A 16,621-nucleotide genomic window follows, 5' to 3' on the forward strand; every position below is an offset into this window, starting at 1 on the left:
TATGTCCACAACTCTCTGCAATTTCTAGTGGTCTTTGATGGAGCTGTTCCCAAACCATGTTGTGATGCATCACCATTCTACGGTGCATCTGTGGAGGTTGGTGAGGGTTGATGGGGACTTGCCGAACTTCCTAAGAAAGGAAAGGTTTACAGGGACGTGGGCCAAACGTGGGCAGGTGGGACTAGTGTAGATGCAGCGTGTCGCTCGGTGTGGGCGAGTTGTGACAATGACTATGATACAGCATGAATTCCCTTGTTTAGATGGAGCCACAGCCAACGAACACAAGGCACTGATGTCTGAACTCAAGATTCTCATTCACATCGGAAACCATCTCAATGTCGTTAACCTCCTGGGAGCCTGCACCAAAGCAAGTGGTAAGTAGAGCGGAAAGGTGGTGCAGCGGTAGAATTGCTGCCTTGCAGCGCCAGAGATCCGGGTTCGATCTTGACTATGGCTTGCTGTCTGTATGAAGTTTGTACGTTCTCCCTTTGACCACGTGGGTTTTTGCTGGGTGCTCCAATTTCCTCTCACACTCTAAAGACGTGCAGGTTTGTAGGTTAATTGGCTTTGTAAAGAAAAATTGTCAATTGTCTTGAGTGTATTATAGTGATGGTGTACGGGGATCGCTGGTCGGTGCAGACTCGGTGGGCCAGAGTGCCTGTTCCCGCGCTGTATCTCTAAACTCCATTAAACCGTTTTGCCGGCAGACTGGTACAGCTGGTAGAGCTGCTGCCTCATAGCCTCCTCTTGCGATGGGCCTGGTTCTGGCTGCTTCTCACTCCCTGCTCCCCCACAGGTCCGCTGATGGTGATCGTCGAGTATTGCAGATACGGAAACCTCTCCAACTATCTGAGGAACAAGCGGGAAGATTTCATCCCCTGCAGGGTAAGGTTCGCCTCTCTGCCCGGACTCTTCGTGGTCCTTGCTCAGACAATGAATCAGCTCAGCTTTGTAAAATCTCCCAACCTCCTCACAAAATCCCTAACCTCGGATCACGGGACCATAGAGGAAAGTGCCATCTGAAAGCAGCTGAAAATGTGTATCCTCTCTTTACACTTACCAATTCCCTTGGGCGGCACGGCAGCGGTAGAGTTGCTGCCTTACAGCGCCAAAGACCCAGGCTCGATCTGATTAAAGGTGCTATCTCCCTTCAACTTCCGAAGCACCAGAGAAAACAATCCAAGTTTGTCCACCCTCTCCCTGTAGCTGATACCCCCTAATCCAGGCATAGTTCCGGTAAACCACCTCTGCACCCTCTCCAAAGTTTCCACATCCTTTCTGTAATGGGGCGGCCAGAAGCGCACACAATACTCCAAATGTGGCCTGATCAAAGTTTGATACATCTGCATCGTGTTGTAGTTGGACCATAGGAACGCATCGTACAGCAGAGCCAACATTACTATTGTTAACTTCAAAAACGTTCTTCAATCAGCCTCCTCCCCTGAATTTCCCTCACAACTCTGTACACTTTCCCTTTAGAAATCTCTTAAATTCCCTTTGCAAGGTTCCTGTTGGCTACATTACTACTGCACATATCACGGCAATCACTACGTAAATATTCCTCCACTCTGTGACTCTCTCGTCCTTCCTGCCATCGAAGGCAGTTTCTCTTCTTTGCCTCTCTCAGCGGCCCTCGATATTATTCATCTCGATGTAAATGAAGCAGCAGAAGGCTTGGCTCGTTAGATTGGCTCGTTTCCTTGGCTATGTTTTCCTGGGGGTGGCTTGGCCTTTGATGGTGAACGACTAACTCTATCCCCTTAGTTGGTGGACTCCTGCCAAGAATGAAATGTTTTCAGAAGATCTGTGGTCCAAAGTGCACTGAGCAACACAGCCAACTGTCTCCAGCACCCCCTGCACTAATCCAGGGTGACCCTTCCCCAGAACCAACTCAAAGGATCAAAACAAACCATGAACATTTCCATCACCCCCCATTGCTATCTCAGGACATCCTGAGTGTTTCACAGCTGAGCAAATACATCCAAACCTAGCCAAGTATTGAAAGGGAAGCACGTTGAGTAGTCCTGATGCAAAGGCCGGCGAGCTGGCTGTGTCTGAGGCTTGAAGAACACAGAACGGTACAGCACAGAAACGTTTGTACCGAATATGATGTCAATTCAAATTGATCTCATCTGCCTGTACATGATCCATGTCCCTCTACCTCTGCACTTCCATGTGTCATAGAGTTATACAGCATGGAAACAGGTCCTTCGGCCCAACTTGCCCACACAAAGCTGGTTGGACAATACTTTCAATATTACAATACTTGGCCAGGTTTGGATGTATTTGCTCAGCTGTGAAGCACTCAGGCTGTCCTGAGATTGCAGGCTGGTAGGGCTGGTGTCCCACCTGCACTAGCCCTACCAGCCTGCATTTGGCCCTCTCTAAACCTATCCTATCCATGTACCTGTCTAAATGTTTCTTAAATGTTGCAATAGTCTGCCTCAACTACCTCCTCTGGCAGCTCATTCCATATACACACACCATTTAGACCTCAGGTTCCTATTAAATCGTTCTCCCTCACCTTAAACCTATGTGCTGTGGTTCTCGATGCCTGTGCCTATCCAAAAGCCTCTTAAACACCACTATTGTATCTGCCTCCACCACCACCCCTGGCAATGCACTCTAAACCCCACCACTCTCTTTGTAAAAAAACATGTCCTGCTCATCTCCATTAAACTTTGCCCCTCTCACCTTATAGCTATTCCCTCTGGTGTTGGACATTTACACCCTGGGAGAAGGTTCTGACTGTCCACCACATATATTGGGTGATTGGGGAACAGAGCAGAATCATGAGGGGCATAGACAGGGTGAATCCACAGAGTCTTTTACCCAGGGCAGGGGAATCAAGAATCAGAGGACATAGGTTTAAGGTTAGAGGGAAAAGATTTAATAGGAACTTAAGGGGCAACTTTTTCCACACAGAGTGGTGGGTGTATGGAACGAGCTGCCAGAGGAAGTAGTTGAGGCAGGTACTATAATAACATTTCAGAGACATTTGGACAGGTACATGGATAGGAAAGGGATATCCTCTCCAGGACTGTGGCGATGATTGGTTTATGTGTGGCAGGAGCGGGTGCCGATGGTGAGGAGCCAGATGATCTCCATGGTGGAGGTGGTGAAGGGTCTGGAGAACCGGAGCCAGGTCAGTTCCGGCGACAGCCCGGTCTCCATTCGAATGGCCATGGAGAAGATGCTGAGTCACACCAGGGACCTGGTGGAAGGTGAGAAACAACAAAACCAGGGACACAAAGTGAAGACAGTTGTCAAACAATTAAGTGTAGGTGTAGGAACAAGGAACTACAGATGCGGGATTACACAAAAGGACACAAAGTACCGGAGTAACTCGGCGGGTCAGGCAGCATCTCTGGAGAACATACATAGGCAACGTTTCGGGTCAGGCCCTTCTTGCCCGAATCTGAGGAAGGGTCTTGACCTGAAATCTCTCATATCTATGTTCTCCAGAGATGCTGCCTGACCCGCTGAGTTACTCCAGCACTTTGTTTAACCCAGCGTAAACAGCTGGTTAGAAAACTGGAAGCTGAGGGGTGCAGGGTGTGGGAGGGCAGGTGAAGGGGGTGGGGGAAGCGTAGATAGAGGGGGAGGGGAGGTGGAGGAAGGGTAGATAGAGGGGGGGAGGTGGAGGAAGGGTAGATGGGAGAGGGGAGGTGGTGGGTGGGGGACGGGCAGTGTGACTCTGATGGAGCAGTCCGGGCTGTGGGTTGACCGATGGGGAGATGGGGTAGATGTGGCGGATGAGATGTTGGAGGTGATGTGAAGTTGGGGGGGGGTGGGGGTGGGTCATGGGTTTGGGGTGAATGGGAGTTGGTTGGGGTTGCAGAGATGGGGAGGTGTCATATGGGGTAATAGCATGGGCTAATAACTAGTAAGTAGGGATGTGGATTGTGGAAATAGGGAAAGGCTTTCACACTTCTGCACCTCTTGCCTGATGGGAGAGGGGAGTGCCTGGGGTGAGATTGGTCCTTGATTATGCCTGTGGCCTTGCCAAGGCAGCGTGGTGTAGATGGAGTCAATGGAAGGGAGGTTGGTTTGCTTTATGGTCTGGGCTACATCCACAACTCTCTGCAATTTCTTGCGGTTTTGGATGGAGCTGTTCCCAAACCATGTTTCCTTCCAACAGTGGATGACCTGTGGCAGTGCCCCCTCACGCTAGTCGACCTCATCTGTTACAGCTTCCAAGTGGCCCGTGGAATGGAGTTCCTGGCATCGAGGAAGGTGAGACCTCTGGCAGGCTGGGCGCAGGCTGGGGTGGCAGCTGGGCGCAGGGTAGGCACAGGCTGGGGTGGCGGGTGGGCACAGGCTGGGGTGGCGGGTGGGCACAGGCTGGGGTGGCTCGAGACAGCTCGGAGGAGGCAGTGTAGCTGTTGACATTATTGTCAAGGCCCACAGCCTTATAGACTTTAGAGATACAGCATAGAAACAGGCCCTTCAGCCCACTGAGTCCGCACCGACAAGCAGTCACCCTTGAACGCGAGCACTACCCTACACACTAGAGACTATTTATATTTTTTACAAAACAACCAATTCACCTACAGACTCGCATTTCTTTGGAATGTGGGAGCTAATTGGAGCATCCATAGAAAACACACACGGTCATGGGGCCAAGTGTCCAAACTCCACACGGACAGCACCCATAGTCAGGATCGCATCCGGGTCTGTGATGCAGTAAGGCAGCAACTCTACCACCGCCCTACGGCCGCCCTTTAAACCTTTCCTACCCAGGTACCTGTCGAAATGTATTTTAAATGTTGTGATAGTACCTGCCTCAACTACATCCTCTGGCAGCTCGTTCCATAGACCAACCACCCTATTGTGTGAACAAGTTGCCCCTCAGATTCCTATCAAATCTTTCTCCTGTCACCTTAAACCTGTGTCCCCTGGTTCTTGATTCCAAGACTCTGGGTAAAACAGAGCATTCACCCTATCTATTCCCCTCATGATTTTATATGTTTCTATAAGATCATCCTTCAGCCTCCTGCACTCCAAGGAATAAAATACTAGTCTGCCCAACCTCTCCCTATAGCTCAGGCCCTCAAATCTTTCGTAAATCTACTTCCAGTGTATGGGTGGCACAATGGCGTAGCTGGAAGAGCTGTTGCCTCACAGCGCCAGAAACCCAGCTTTGATCCTGATCCTGGGTGCTGTCCGTTTGGAGTTTGCACATTCTCCCTGTGACCGCGTGGGTTTCCTCCGGGTGATCCGGTTTCCTCCCACATCCCAAAGACGTGCGGGTTTCTAGGTTAATTGGACCTAGTGTGTAGGGAGTGGATGAGAAAGTGGGATAACATAGAACTAGTGTGAACGGGTGATCGATGGTCGGCGTTGACTCGGTGGGCCGAAGGGCCTCATCCCCTGCTGTCTAAACTAAACTAAAGCGCCGTTGAGAAATTAAAAGTGTCTCTAAACTAAAGTAAAAATAAAACTAAAAAGCAGGGAAGATTTTTTTTCCTGAATCTAGTGGTTCGTACTTTCAAGCTTTTGCATCTTCTGCCCAGAGTAAGATGGAATGGATGGTGGAGAGTCTGGATTGTGTGATGGACTGGGCTACATCCACAACACTGCAGTTTCCTGCCGTCTTGGGCAGAGTTGTTCCCAAAACAAGCTGCGATGCATCCCAAAAGGGGCTGCACAGTGGCAGAATTGCAGCCTTACAGCGCCAGAAACCCGGATTTGTTCTTAACTACGAGTGCTTGTTCTTATTGTGTAGGATAGTGCTAGAGTACCGGTGATCGTAGGTCAGCGCAGACTCGGTGGGCTGAAGGGCCTGTTTCCGCCCTGTATCTCTAAAATCTAAAGGTGCTTTCTTTGGTGTTTGTGTTGAAGTTGGCAAGAGTTGTTGGAGACGTGCCGAACTTCTGAGGAAGTCGAGGCGTTGGTTTGCTTTCCTGACCACAGCGTCAATGTGGTTGGCCCTGGACAAAGTGTAGGGGATATTTATGCCTGGGATCCTGACAGTCGTCCAGCTCTGTGAACAAGCAGTGGCAGCGGCGGCGATAGGGAACCGAATAAGCTTCTGGGACAGAAGCATAGAAGAGAGTAGAATCAAGGAAATGCAGATGTTGGTCGATACACAAAAGGATACAAAGTGCTGGAGTAACTCAGCAGGTCAGGCAGCATCTCTGAAGTTCATGGATAGGTGACGTTCCGGGTCGGGACCCTTTTTCACACTGAAACATCACCTGCCCATGTTCTCCAGTGATGCTGCCTGGCCCGCTGAGTTACTCCAGCACTCAGCACTCCTTTTGGGACAGAGGTACGGAGCAGCAAAGTGATAGAGCTACTACCTTACAGCACCAGACATCCGGGTTTGATCCTGACTACAAGTATTGTCTGTATGTTGTCGCTGTGGCCGCATGGGTTTTGTCCAGATGCTCCGGTTTCCTACCACACTCAAAAGACGCACAGATTTGTAGGTTCATTGGCTTTGGTAAAATTGTCCCAAGTGTGTAGGATGTTGCTAGATTACGGGATGATCGCTGGTCGACACAGACTCGGTGGGCCGGTGGGCCGAAGGGCCTGCTTCCACGCTGTATCTCTAAAGTCGGAAGTGTGGCAGGAGAAATGGCTGGGATCAATCTTTCCAAGAGACGGCACAGACTCGATGGGCCGATTGGCCTCCTCCAGCCCTGCAGAATGATTTAATGAAGTTGGGGCAATGCTCAGAGACACAGAGGATTCACCGGCACTGGGAAAGATTCCTGAAACAGGAAGGGGATGTTAAATGTGTTTCCCCCTGCCACTGAAACTACACTTCAAAAAGTAGCTCACTGGCTGTAAAGTGCTTTGGGATGTCCTGAGGTCCTGAGGAGCGAGAGATAATCCTTCGTCCAAGCTCTCCTTCCTTTTCTCTTCTTTCCTGTTTGTGCTGGAGTGTGTTCCACGCACTCTGTGTCTCTGTCAGTGTCTGGCCACAACTCCACACTGCTCCCTGCTGCTGCCTGCAGGTTACTGCAGAGGTGCAGAATACACTGAGTGCTGGAGTCATTCATGCAGGAAGGACTCTCACTGACTCTCAGACTGAAGAAGGGATGGTGGGTGTGGCTGGGGGTGTGGTGGCACGGGATGTTTCCTGGTCAGGACCCCCACCCGGGTTGTGAGGTGAGCCGGTGCCACGGACTGACCCGCACACGTGTGTGCAGTGTATCCACAGAGACCTGGCGGCCCGCAACATTCTCCTCTCTGACAACAATGTGGTGAAGATCTGTGACTTTGGGCTGGCGAGGGACATCTACAAGGATCCCGACTACGTGAGGAAGGGCAACGTGAGTATTCACACACCGACTGACCGAGTCCGGCACAGAAACACCCCTTTCGGCTCACTCCTTCCCCTATCTACACTAGGCTTTTGGTCTCCCTCTGTTGATACCTCAGGTGACACATGACCCATCTCAGAAAACGATTTGAAGAACTTGCCTCCAACAATGGCTATTTTAAGGTCCCCAGACCAACAAGGACGTCTCCCCACCCCTTGCCCAAGGCTCAGGAGAGGGGGGGCTGAGGTGCATCTGGAACTTGAGGAGCAGCCCCTTCGAATACCAAAAAGTGGTAGCAACTGCTCACACTTTCCCTGAGAGTGAAGGATGGGACATCTGGATCTAAGAGTTGTAGAGTCATACAACACATAATTTGAAAGAGCCGTGGTTTTCCAGGGAAATTGGACACGGTTCAGAAAAAGAGGGAGATATACAATAAATATAAGCGGCAGGGAGTAAATGAGGTTCTTGAGGAATATAAAGAATGTAAAAGGAATCTTAAGAAGGAAATTAGAAAAGCGAAAAAAAGATATGAGGCTGCTTTGGCAAGTAATGTAAAAGAAAACCCCAAGGGGTTCTACAGATATGTCAATAGCAAAAGGATAGCGAGGGATAAAATTGGTCCATTAGAGAGTCAGAGTGGACAGCTATGTGCTGAGCCGGAAGAAATGGGGGAGATATTAAACAATTTCTTTTCTTCGGTATTCACCGAGGAGAAGGATATTGAATTATGTGAGGTAAGCGAAACAAGTAGAGTAGTGATGGAAATTATGAGGATTAAAGAAGAGGAGGTACGGACACTTTTGAAAAATATAAAAGTGGATAAGTCTCCAGGTCCTGATAGGATATTCCCTAGGACATTGAGGGAAGTTAGTGCAGAAATAGCAGGGGCTATGACGGAAATATTTCAAACATCATTGGAAACGGGGATGGTGCCGGAAGATTGGCGCACTGCGCATGTTGTGCCTTTGTTTAAAAAAGGTTCTAAAAGTAAACCTAGCAATTATAGACCTGTTAGTTTGACGTCTGTGGTGGGAAAATTAATGGAAAAGATACTTAGGGACAATATATATAATTATTTGGATAAACAAGGCCTGATTAGAAACAGTCAACATGGATTTGTGCCTGGAAGGTCATGTTTGACTAATCTTCTTGAATTTTTTGAAGAGGTTACCAGGGAAATTGATAAGGGCAAGGTTGTGGATGTTGTCTATATGGACTTCAGTAAGGCATTTGACAAGGTTCCACATGGAAGGTTGATTAAGAAGGTTAAATCGTTGGGTATTAATAGTGAGGTTGCAAGATGGATTCAACAATGGCTGAATGGGAGATACCAGAGGGTAATGGTTGACAATTGTATGTCAGGTTGGAGGCCAGTGTCTAGTGGAGTACCCCAAGGATCTGTGTTAGGTCCACTGTTGTTTGTCATTTACATTAATGATCTGGATGATGGTGTGGCAAATTGGATTAGTAAATATGCAGATGATACTAAGATAGGTGGTGTAGTTAATAATGAAGTAGAGTTTCAAAGTCTACAGAGAGATTTGGGCCTTTTGGAAGGGTGGGCTGAAAGATGGCAGATGGAGTTTAATGCTGATGTGTGAGGTGCTGCATTTTGGTAGGACAAATCAAAATAGGACGTACAGGGTAAATGGTAGGGAATTGAGAAATGCAGTGGAACAGAGGGATCTGGGAATAACTGTGCATTGTTCCCTGAAGGTGGAATCTCATGTGGATAGGGTGGTGAAGAAGGCATTTGGTATGCTTGCCTTTATAAATCAGAGCATCGAATATAGAAGTTGGGATGTAATGTTAAAATTGTACAAGGCATTGGTGAGGCCGAATCTGGAGTATGGTGTGCAGTTCTGGTCGCCAAATTATAGGAAGGATGTCGACAAAATGGAGAGGGTACAGAGGAGATTTACTAGAATGTTGCCTGGGTTTCAGCACTTAAGCTACAGAGAGAGGTTGAACAGGTTGGGTCTTTATTCTTTGGAGCGTAGAAGGTTGAGGGGGGACTTGATAGAGGTTTTTAAAATTTTAAGAGGGACGGACAGAGTTGACGTGGGTAGGCTTTTCCCTTTGAGAGTGGGGAAGATTCCAACAAGGGGACATAGCTTCAGAATTGAGGGACAAAAGTTTAGGGGTAACATGAGGGGTAACTTCTTTACTCAGAGGGTGGTGGCTGTATGGAATGGGCTTCTGGTGGAAGTGGTGGAGGCAGGCTCGATTTTATTATTTAAGAGTAAATTGGATAGGTATATGGATAAGAGGGGATTGGAGGGTTATGGTCTGAGAGCAGGTAGATGAGACTAGGTCAGAGAGAGTGGTCGGCATGGACTGGTAGGGCCGAACGGGCCTGTTTCCGTGCTGTAGTTGTTATATGGTTATATGGTTAACAGGTCCTTCGGCCCAACTTGTCCTCGCCGACCTAGATTCCCGATCTACACTGGTCCTGTTTGGCCGTATTTGTCCCATATCCTGCAAAACTATCCTATCCATGTACTTGTCCAAATGTTGTGATATTACCTGCCTCAACTACCTCCTCTGCCATATACCCACTATCCTTTGTGTGAAAAAGTCACTCCTCAGGTGCCCGTTAAATTCTTCCCCTCTCACAAATCTATGCCATCTGGTTCTTGATTCGTCTACCCTGGGAAAAAGACTCAAACACTCATATGCCATTAAGCTGGAAAGGGTACAGAGATTTACGAGGATGTTGCCAGGACCTGAGGGCCTGAGCTACAAGGAGTGGTTGGGCAGGCTAGCACTTTACCCTATCTATTCACCCTATCAATCCCCCTCATGATTTAATACATCTCTGTATGATTTCTCCTCAGCCTCCTGTGCTCCCAGGCTACCCAACCTCTCCGTGTAGCTCATGCCATCGAGCCCTTGCAACATCCTCACAATTCTTCTCTTTGGTTTAGTTTGGTTCAGTTTATTGACACGTGTACCGAGGTACAATGAAAAGCTTTTGTTACATGCTAACCAGTCAGCAGAAAGACAATACATGTTAACAATCAAGCCTAAGAGAGACACAAAATGCTGGAGTAACTCAGCAGGACAGGCAGCATCTCCGGAGAGAAGCAATGGGTGATGTTTCGGGTCGAGATCCTTCTTCAGAATTCTTTTGAACAAGTTCTCCTCTCTCTGATTGAAGAAGTTCTCCTCCTCTCTCCGACTTGAAGAAGTCCTTTACAATCAAGCCGTCCGCAGTGTACGGATACAGGATAAAGGGAATAACATGAATGATGTTTAGTGCAAGATAGAGTCCAGTAAAGTCCGATCAAAGATAGTCCGAGGGTGTCCACTGAGGTAGATATTAGCTCAAGATTGGTTCAGTTGGCTGCATTGTCTCTAGTTTAATGACATTTGAGTGTTTGTTTCCCGTTGGAGGGGGTGTGCCCCGGGAGTGTTTGATCGGTTGGAGCACCCAATCTCCCTGCCATTTTACAGGCTCGGCTCCCACTCAAGTGGATGGCTCCGGAAAGCATCTTTGACAAGGTCTACACCACTCAGAGCGACGTCTGGTCCTTTGGAGTCCTGCTTTGGGAGATCTTCTCTCTAGGTGAGGACTCTTAGTTTTTGATTTAGTTTTAAAGATACAGCGCGGAAACAGGCCCACCGGGTCCCGCGCCGACCAGCGATCCCCGCACATTAACACTATCCTACACACACTAGGGACAATTTAAAAAAAACATTTACCAAGCCAATTAACCTACAAACCTGTACGTCTTTGGAGTGTGGGAGGAAACCAAAGATCTTGGAGAAAACCCATACAGCACACGGGGAGAACGTACAAACTCCGTATAGACAGCATCCATAGTCAGGATTGAACCTGGGTCTCCGGCGCTGCATTCGCTGTGAGGTGGCAACTCTACCGCTGCGCCACCGTGCCACCAGTGCAAGCAAAGAAAATCCACGCAGTCACAGGGCGATCGTTCAAATTCCGCAAAGACAGTACCCATAGTCTGGATCGATGGTCGGGATTCAGATTCTCTGAAGCTGCCAGGCAATATTTTTAGATTTTAGACTTTAAAGATAGTGTGGAAATCGGCCCTTCTTCCTACCGAATCCGCGCCGACCAGTGATCGAACCATACACTAGCACGATCCTACACAGTAGGGACAATTTACAGAAGCCAATTAACCTACAAACCTGCATATCTTTGGAATGTGGGAGGAAACCAACCGGAGCATCAGGGAGGAAACCCACGCTGGCTCTGGTCTGCCCGTGGCTGGTCTGTCGTCATTGATGCCAACTTGTACTCCTGTCTCTTTCCAGGTGTCTCTCCCTATCCTGGGGTCCAGATTAATGAGGAATTCTGCCAGCGATTAAGGGAGGGTACCAGGATGCGAGCTCCCGAGTACGCAACGGAGGAAATGTAAGGACACGTATCTGCACTTGAAAATGATCCCATGACCAAAAGGGCTCAGTTACACTACTGTGTTCAGTTTAGTTTTGAGATCTAGCATGGAAACAGGACCTTCAGCCCACCAAATTCACGCCGACCGTTGATCGCCCGTTCACACTAGTTCGATGTTATCCCACTTTCTCATCCATTCCCTACACACTAGGAACAATTTACAGAGGGCCAATTAACCTACAAACCCGCACATCTGTGGGATGTGGGAGGAAACCGGAGCACCCGGAGGAAACCCATGTGGTCATAGGGAGAACGTATAAACTCTGCACAGACAGCACCCAAGGTCATTATTGAACCCAGGTCTCCGGCACTGTGAGGCAACGGCTTTACCCGTCTGAAGAAAGGTCTCGACCCGAAACGTCACCCATTCATTCTCTCCCGAGATGCTGCCTGACCTGCTGAGTTACTCCAGCATTTTGTGAATAAACCACTCACAATAGTCTCCCCAATTTCCAAGGTACCTGGAGCCCCCGGGAGAATTTAACAAAGGAGCTCAGAGAATCAACACAATGGAAGGCCATTAGACCCATTGTACTTGTGATAGGTCTTTGAAAGAGATCTCCAACTAGTTCTCCTGACCCCCTCTCCCCCCCCCCACACACACACTTTTCCTGCTTCAAAGGATTTCCTTTCCCTAAATTTATATAATTTACTTTCTGTTGTCATCATATTTTCTGACAACTATTGACAAATGAGATTATACCTGTGATGTTTGTGTTGAGACAGTGTAGAGGGAGTTTGATCCTGGGTGTGTGTGATGGGACCAATCAGTGTCTCACCCTGAGAGTATGTGATAGAACAATGTGGAAGGAGCTTCACCCTGTGGTGTGATCGTGAGAGTGTGTGATGGGAAATGTAGAGTGAGCTTCACCCTGTGGTGTGACTGTGAGAGTGTGATGGGAAATGTAGAGTGAGTTTCACCTTGTGTGTGAGCCTGAGAGTGTGTGATGGGAAATGTAGAGTGAGTTTCACCTTGTGAGTGACCCTGAGTGTGCGATGGGAAGAGTGAGCTTCACTCTATGTCTGACGCAATGTGAGAGGGAATAATTTCCTGAGCTGAGGGAGTGATCAGAGGATTGAGAGTGAGGGAGCTGTTAACCTTCTACAAGCTCTTTACCGATGAATTCCAGTGCACAAGTGACTAACAGTAACCTGTTTATTCTGGTAGCTACCGTATTATGTTGAACAGTTGGCATGGGGAACCTAAAGAAAGACCAACCTTCTCAGACCTAGTGGAGATCCTCGGAGACCTGTTGCAAGCTAATGTCGAGCAGGTGAGACTTCCTCCGGCAACCGTGTTACTGGGTCAGCACAACACTTGGCAGCAGAGTTATCAAATCCTGGAATCATGGTCGGTTGATATGCCGCGCTCTGGAACTGTGAGATCAGTCCAGGCAGGATCATCCACCTTCCTCATCTCCCCCAGTGGATCGGCTCTCACCCGGGGTTGCCCTGTAAATTCTGCTTCCTGAACCGTGGAAGAGTTGATCATTGAGTCCAAACCCATTCATGACCCATGGGAGGAAGACAAACAGTTGGCCATGGGGTCCATCCCATTCCTGACCCATGGGAGAATTCACCATGGTGTCCAAACCTATTTCTGAACATGGGAGGCAGACAAAGAGTTGACCATGGAGTCCAACCCATTCTTGACCCAGCCAATGCCCTTCTGCCTTGTCCAATCCACAATGAGGGACAGGAGGCCCAGCATGGGAGTATGAAGAGTGACATACTTGGGAGGGACAGCTTCATACCTCTCCGAATCAGCAGATGTTCGCAGACCCACAGTGACCATGCTCCTCGGTTCATGTTCCGGTCCTCAATCTGACCACATCCCTGGACAACGCGCGCCCCTACCCCCTTGCACCTCATGGCCCCTACCCCCGTGTTCCTCAAAGATGTTGCCTGACCGTCTAGGTTACTCCAGAACTTTGCGTGAATGTTTTGGGATGTCCGCTTTGTAAATTGTGCCACGTAAAGTCAAGGCTTTATTTTCTTCCAGGATGGGAAGGATTATATCCCCCTGAATATGTTACAGGCCAGGGAAGGAGAGCTGGCCTTTTCTCATTTCCAATCGTCCTTGGCTCGTGGAGATGGCGAGATGTCCGAATGGAGAATACGATGTGACAGTATAGGACCACGGTAAGCAATCTGTTGGATCAGACTCCCACCCAAGTCAGATGCAAGCACAAAATCAGCCCCGTTCAACTTCCATTATTCCAATCCACTGTCCACTGGGTTGTTCCTCCACAACTACCCCACATCCCCCTCCCACCTCATCCCCCTCCCACCTCATCCCCCTTCCACCTCATCCCACTCCCACCTCATTCCACTCCCACCTCATCCCCCTCCCACCTCATCCCCCTCCCACATCCCCGTCCCACCTCATCCCCGTCCCACCTCATCCCCCTCCCACCTCAGCCCCCTCCCACCTCATCCCCCTCCCACCTCATCCCCCTCCCACCTCAGTCCGGTCCTACCTCATCCCCCTCCCACCTCAGCCCCCTCCCACCTCAGCCCCCTCCCACCTCAGCCCGGTCCCACCTCAGCCCGGTCCCACCTCAGCCCGGTCCCACCTCATCCCCATTCCACCTCAGCCCCCTCCCCACTTAGGTGTGAGTTGCGTTGAGTTGGTGTTGGGATATGGGTCTTGTTGAGTGAAGCCCTCCATTTTACTGGAACTTATTTCCCCACAGATACTACAACTGTCTTTCCTTGCCGGGACGCACGGCCGAGGGACATCAGATGAAGTTCGCCACAAGGGTGAAAACCTTTTTTGAAGATATCCCGATGGAGCAGGCTGGGAACGCCATGCAGAATGTGGGTAATCCTTCTCCAACCATGTCTTTAAACTTTAGAGGAACACCGCAGAAACAGGCCCTTCGGCCCACTGATTCCATGCCGACCAGCAATCACCCCGTACACTGGCACTGTCCTACACACTAGGGATAATTTACAGAGTCCAATTAATCTACAAACCTGCATGTCTTTGGGATGTGGGAGGAAACCGGAGCACCCAGAGGAAACCCATGCAGTCACAGGGAGGATGCAGAAACTCTGTACAGACTCCTATAGTTAGAATCAAACCCGGGTCTCTGGCACTGTGAGGCAGCAACTCTACTGCTGCACCACTATGTTGGGGAATCAAAAACCAGACGGAACAGGTTTAGTGTGAGAGGGGACAGATTTAATAGGAACTTTTTCACACAGAGGGTGGTGGGTATTTGGAATAAGCTGCCAGAGGAGGTAGTTGAGGCAGGTGCTGTAATAGCATTTGGAAGACACTTGGATGGGTATATGGACAGGAAAGTTTTAGAGGAATGTGGGCTGCAGGCGGGAAATGGGACTAGTGTAGATGAGGCATCTTAGTCAGCATGGGCGAGTTTCCGTGACTACAACTACGTGACCCATTCATCATTGATAGCATGGAAACTAGTTCTCTCTTTTCATACACATCTCCAAAATCAGTCTTGAATCAGAGGCAGACCTTCTGATGAATAGTAGGTGCCCAAGTCTGCCGTCAGGCTGCATTCGGGCCACAATTTCATTCTGCAGTATCCCAGGCAGAGGCTGGGAGGATAGCACCAGCTGGTTTGTATGGCTCACAGGTTAGAGCAGGGCATTGCCTACAGAAACTACCTAGTGGCACTCGAGTTGAAAAGGTAGCCAGCAACATCAGAGACCCACACCACCGTGGCTGCGCTCTCATTTCACTCCTGCCATCAAGAGGAAGGTGCAGAAGCCTGAAAACCTTGACCTCCAGGTTCAAGAACAGCTTCTTCCCAGCAACTAGCAGACTCTTGAACAGTGCACAACACTAATCTCAGCAATAAACTGTCTTTGGTTGCCCTAAGGATTTGAGATATTTTGTACTAATATTAGGGTTATTAAGTTATTGATTTTGAAAATTATGTTATCTATGATTATTATGTTTACAGGATCAGGGGTCTGGTAGCTGCAGTTCATTGAGTCTGCAGAATACAAGGGCTGGACACAGTGGCGCAGTGGTAGAGTTGCTGCTTCACAGTGCCCGGGTTCAATCCTGACTACGGGTGTTGTCTGTATGGAGTTAGCATGTTCTCCCTGTGACCGCGTGGGTCTTCTCTGGATGCTCCGGTTTCCTCCCACATTCCAAAGAAGTGTGAGTTTTCAGGCTAATTGGCTTCTGTAAATTGTCTCTAGTATATAGGATAGAACTAATGTATGGGTGATTGCTGGTCAGCACACACTCAGTGGGCCGAAGGGTCAGTTTCCCTGCCATGTCTCTAAAGTCCAAATTCTAAAAATATCACGTGACAACTACAGGGAATATTAACTAATCTCTTCCGTCCTACCTTCCAGGACAATCAGACGGACAGCGGGATGGTGCTGGCACCAGAGGAGCTTGAGAAGATGGACGCCTCACATAAACACCAACTGGCCTTCAGGTGAGGCAGAAGGTGTGGGCGGCACACTCGGCTTCCCCTTCCTGAAGTCAACGATCAGCTCCTTGGTCTTCCTGACGTTCAGAGCCCTCTGTCTGGTTCCAGAATGAGGCAGAGCCCATGGCTTATCTTCAGCTCCAGATGGAACTCGTGTCTGCCTCCAATTCAAACAGAACCCATGTCAAGCGTCCAGTCCAAACAGAACCCATGTCCAGCGTTCAGTCCAAACAGAACCCATGTCAAGCGTCCAGTCCAAACAGAACCCATGTCAAGCGTCCAGTCCAAACAGAACCCATGTCCAGCGTTCAGTCCAAACAGAACCCATGTCCAGTCCAGTGGGAACCCATGTCCAGTGTTCATTCCAGTGGGAACCCATGTCCAGCGTTCAGTCCAAACAGAACCCATGTCCAGTGTCCAGTCCAAACAGAACCCATGTCCAGTGTCCAGTCCAGTGGGAACCCATGTCCAGTGTTCATTCCAGTGGGAACCCATGT

The 16,621-nt window shown here is 49.2% G+C and overlaps 1 protein-coding gene across 1 annotated transcript in view; it reads left to right on the forward strand.

Annotated features, from left to right (window-relative positions):
- The window catches only part of LOC144600172 (vascular endothelial growth factor receptor 3-like), a 41,774-nt gene extending 25,640 nt beyond the window's left edge, over positions 1-16,134 (forward strand). The window contains exons 16-26 of the mRNA XM_078411652.1: positions 261-374; positions 797-885; positions 3,071-3,224; positions 4,142-4,236; positions 7,161-7,283; positions 10,734-10,845; positions 11,562-11,661; positions 12,872-12,977; positions 13,706-13,845; positions 14,400-14,523; positions 16,045-16,134. Of these exons, the coding sequence (XP_078267778.1) occupies positions 261-374; positions 797-885; positions 3,071-3,224; positions 4,142-4,236; positions 7,161-7,283; positions 10,734-10,845; positions 11,562-11,661; positions 12,872-12,977; positions 13,706-13,845; positions 14,400-14,523; positions 16,045-16,134 (1,247 nt within the window). The remainder of the gene's footprint in view (positions 1-260; positions 375-796; positions 886-3,070; positions 3,225-4,141; positions 4,237-7,160; positions 7,284-10,733; positions 10,846-11,561; positions 11,662-12,871; positions 12,978-13,705; positions 13,846-14,399; positions 14,524-16,044) is intronic.
- The last annotated feature ends 487 nt before the right edge of the window (positions 16,135-16,621 follow it).

Source organism: Rhinoraja longicauda, chromosome 14, assembly GCF_053455715.1.
Source record: "Rhinoraja longicauda isolate Sanriku21f chromosome 14, sRhiLon1.1, whole genome shotgun sequence".
Classification (NCBI taxonomy): Eukaryota; Metazoa; Chordata; class Chondrichthyes; order Rajiformes; family Arhynchobatidae; genus Rhinoraja; species Rhinoraja longicauda.